Source organism: Limulus polyphemus, unplaced genomic scaffold (genome assembly GCF_000517525.1).
Source record: "Limulus polyphemus unplaced genomic scaffold, Limulus_polyphemus-2.1.2 Scaffold6324, whole genome shotgun sequence".
NCBI lineage: Eukaryota > Metazoa > Arthropoda > Merostomata > Xiphosura > Limulidae > Limulus > Limulus polyphemus.
The window spans coordinates 21,905-26,510 of NW_013671934.1; the positions used below are offsets into that span (position 1 = coordinate 21,905).

At 34.4% G+C, this 4,606-nt stretch overlaps 1 protein-coding gene across 2 annotated transcripts in view; it reads left to right on the forward strand.

Moving 5' to 3' along the window:
- Positions 1-4,606, forward strand: part of LOC106473610 — a 23,319-nt gene that overhangs the window by 15,347 nt on the left and 3,366 nt on the right. For both annotated transcript variants that reach the window (XM_022402007.1, XM_013934292.2), the window contains exon 2: positions 4,254-4,440. In XM_022402007.1, coding sequence (XP_022257715.1) covers positions 4,254-4,440 — 187 coding nt within the window. The remainder of the gene's footprint in view (positions 1-4,253; positions 4,441-4,606) is intronic.

Consider the following 4,606-nt stretch of genomic DNA (forward strand, 5'->3'; position numbering starts at 1 on the left):
ACGTTTCGACAAGGTTTTGTCATCATCAGGTACGAAACGTTGTACATTTGCTGTCATGTTAAACTTATATTAAAGTTTTTCTTCATTACCCATTTAAGCCGTCTCCAGCCATTATTAGTCTCAAAGTCGGTTCCTCGTCACCGAATTTAAAGGGTTGAGTTCTTACGAAGCAATGTCAGGATTGTAGCAAACAAAATCCATATTGTGACGTAACCGAGACAATTACCAAATTGTACATTTTTTTTTTTTTTTAGTTTTTGTCGTATCCTTATAAATTAAACGTGTTAAGCAAGGTATCTTAGATAATATCGCTAATTTTTATTTTGGTTATTACAGCAATTTAATATCTCTTATTTCATTTAATGGAGGAACTGTGGTTGTTTTAATTCAAAAATAATATTGCTTATAAAAGCTTTTAGCGATGAACTGGGGCTAAATATGGAATAAAGTGTAGTGGACGTTGGTTTACTTATTTCAGTTTATATATGTAGGTTAATTTATTTTCGCAACAGTCAGTTTTTATATTAGTAGTCCTGATGAAGACGCAATGGCGAAACGTTGACTGAAATAAAAAGCTTTATTATTATGTGAAACGTAATGGTCACTTTCTTTCCTATGTTTTTGTCAAAATGTCTAAATCCATCCAATATGCGCTACAAATTACGAGAAACAACGAAATATGAGTTACAAATATGGAAACACTTCCATCTCGTGCCGTAGGTGCTGTACAAGTTATATAATGTGATCTCCACATTGCTTAACGGTCAAAAATGCTCCGCTACAACCAGGGCTCAACAACAATTATTAAATTTTAACAACACTTGGAATAAAATTTATCACTTTCCAAAAACATAGTTAATAAATATGTGTCTGGCCTGGACTTGATACTAATGTTAATCTATAACAAGAAAAAAAGCTTGTATGTGTGTGTTTGACCGCCATAGCTACAAGAAGAAATAACCTAGAGACCTGAAACTTTGCACGTAAACTAAGGGGATTCTGAGGGTGTGCACCTGGGTATTATTTTTTTAATTTGGCTGAAAAGATTGTTGGCCAATTTTTTGCCCTATAGCCTCATAATTCTTCTTCCTGAAGGTCTGTAGAAAAAATATCATATTTTTTTCTAATTCTCACTTGCTGAATGAGTGGAGCTTTTCTGTCAGATATTATTTTTCAACACAAACATGGGAAGAAAGATATGAAGCGGAGCATATTGGAGAATTCGAAGAATGGAAAGAATTCATATAAAAATACCGGTTAAAAAACGAATTTGAGAAGCTAAATTAAAGCTATTTGCTTTAACAAAAAAAGAGTTTAATTAATTTCGGGAAATGGCAAGAGACAAATCAATTAAAGAATTGGGGTAGCTATAGATGTAATTAAGATAATGGAGACGCTTGACTGGTACACTGAGACCTCTTTGAATCATGAGGGGAACCCTAAAATCTCGCAGCGGAGTGTGGGTATTTTATGCCAGTGAACAATAAAATATTAATTATTTCAAATAATGGAATCAGGAAAAAGGCCAAAAAAAAACCTATTTCCAAAACAACAAGAACAATTTTCCAAAATCACGTTTCTATATTAATTACAATATCGAATGACAAACAGCAATACTTCACTAACTATCTCGTGACTCCCCCGCATAACCTTCTACTAAAGAGTTTCTTAATCAATTCTGTATTATCTAACACCGCTGAGTTCAAATTAACCCCAGTGTTCGAAAGCCTTCCACCATTCTAGTGACCCTATATTCTCGGGTACTTGATAAATATAAACATGCCTTTCCAAACTTTTAAGAAACTCTGTTACATAAAAAACTGACTTACCGTCGAACTTTTTAACGGGCAGGGGTGGTGAGTTGACTGTGGTGACGTAAATCGATGAATTTTTTCCACAGGTCTGTAGGTACAATGAACTCTCGAAGTTTTTGGTTGAGTGGAGGGGAAGGAGACCTAGGTTCTCTTACTAGTAGATCAGTCACCATACGTGTTAGCATTTCAACCTATTCTGTCAATACTGATACAGACTACTTCAAGCTTACCACGTCAGATTCGCTAACTCCCATAGTAACACGGGTATTTTCCAGCACTTATATTTAACTGATCTTAAATTATTGCTGAATTACTGACTCGATACTGACAAAAAAAGCTAAATAACACGCCGCTCCAATTGTTCTGTAGGTATAAGTTATACTTTACACACACATAAAAAGAAATAAAAATTCTACGCATTGTTCCGTAGGTATTGTACAAGCTATATTAAATGTTTTACACATATTGAATATAACTTCTTCACATTATTCCGTAGTTGTAAAGTGCTCTGTGTTTACTTATGTTGTAACTTCTCGAGACAAATGTTAAAACATGAAATTTGTGCTTGGTGAACAATAAATACTATAAACTAATTATAAAAACAGAACTTTTGACGACATTATAAGAAATGTGAGCTTTGTTCATTACCGTGATTACAAACATTTCTAGATGAAGTCTGACCAGTTCTCGAGGCTTGTGGTAAAAACACTGAAGAGAGTACTGTTAAATCCCCGCTTTTTTATGTCATTATTACTGGCTTGCTGTGTTGATGACCACAACATTAGTATTTTCGTAAAGTTTGTTGTTTTAAATTAAACGGAATGTTGTGAAACTTTATGTTTTGTTAGTAGATATGTAGTAGAAATATTTATCATTCCAACATATTGCTACACGAGGGCTATCTGCGCTAGCCGCCCCTAATTTAGCAGTGAAAGACTAGAAGGAAGGCAGCTAGTCATCACCACCCACCGCCAACTATTGGGCTACTCTTTTACCAACGAATAGTGGGATTGACTGACCGTCACATAATAACGCCCCACGGCTGAAAGGGCGAGTATGCTTGGTGGGACGGGGATTCGAACCCATTGCTCTCAGATTGCGAGACGAGCGCCCTAACTACCTGGCCATGTCGGGCTAGATATTAAGAAATTGTTTGTGTGATTTTACTTTTAAAATATGAGTAAAAATATCTCATAGTATATTTAAAGCACCGGTAACAATGTTAACATTTAGTGATCGACTACGCTGGGTCTGTACGATCGTTGTTGAATTACGATTCAGTAGCCCGCAATAAATTATCAGTTTACTGTAATAAATATTCAATATGTGAACATTTCATGACAATGTTTATTAATCAAGAGATGATTTAAGGCGTAATTACCGGCTCTGTTCTGGAAATGTTTCTTAAAAAGACTGTTCCGAATATTTCGGCTGTTTGTCTCTGTAGCGCCATCTGAAAGCCAGGACCGAATGTTTTATACAAGGTAGTGTTGCGAGTGATACATCATACAAGTCTACCCCTTCTGAAGTTATAAAATTTTCGACTTCTTTTATTTAGGAACATTTTCAAAAGTTGTATATACGTTAAGAATATATATATAGTCATTCAGAAGTTATAAGACCAACGACTACAGTTTTTTTATGTGTGTCGCCTTCTGGTAAGTAAAACGCAAGTGATATTCACAGTGACACTGTTTTCTAGATAAAGTCTACCCCCCCCCCTCAGTAGCTAAGCAGTAAATCTTATAACGCTAAAAGCCCGGTTTCGATACCCGTTATGGTCACATCACTGATATCCCGTTGTGTAGCTTCGTGCTTAACAACCTTCATACAAGCAATATTTACGTCTGTGACCTAAACTGGTAACAGATGTCTAGCTGAAAATTCTTTATAAAGTTCAATTATTATTGTTATTTCAAAATTAAATGTAATTAAACGGGCTTCAATTTAGCAGGAGTAAAAGCACACACATAAGTTATAAAGATAGGTTTGAGATTTGTAAAGAGATCACTAAGAATACAAGTTTTATCATTTTTTTGCCTCGGTATTATTGTGTTTCCTAAAAATAAAGCTCTCTCCCACCAGTGGCTCAGCAGTAAGTCTGAAGGCTTATAAGCTAAAAACTGGGTTTCGATACCCATGATAGGCGCAGTAAAGATATCCCATTGTGTAGTTTTGTGTGTATAACAAAAACAACTTAAAATAATCAATCACTTGTTGTTCCATCAAGACAAGATGTTAATATCTCTATCTTCATATGATGGATTATTATTGTCATCTTTTTAATCAAGAAATGTACTCTTGATATATTATAGATATATGTTATTTGTATGTGAGGAAAAAATAAGCTTAGTACTGAACTATAAATATAAAAGACTGTGAAATCAAAGCACGTTTACAATCCTTTGTAACGAGTCTTGTATATACTTGTTTTTCTAGTGATATTTAATGTATCGGCCTTTGATACAGCCAAAGATGTTTTTGAGGATTGTGACAACGAAGATGTGAGTCAAGCGAGTAACCAGTTTGTAGCTTGTGTGAATTCGAATGTGTTTCCTTTGAAACAAATTTCGCTAAAAAGTTTGAAAAGTATCAAAAATGGAGATGGATACGAAAATCTGTGTGGGTGAGTAAGATCAAGTTAGTGTTAGCGATACCGAAAGAATTGTCGACATTAGGAAAAATATTTTTAACTTTTGGGAAGCCAGATTATAATATACAATTACATAATTATAGTATTTTGGCACTTGTGTATAAAGTTAAAATCATAAATAATATTCAACGTTAAACTG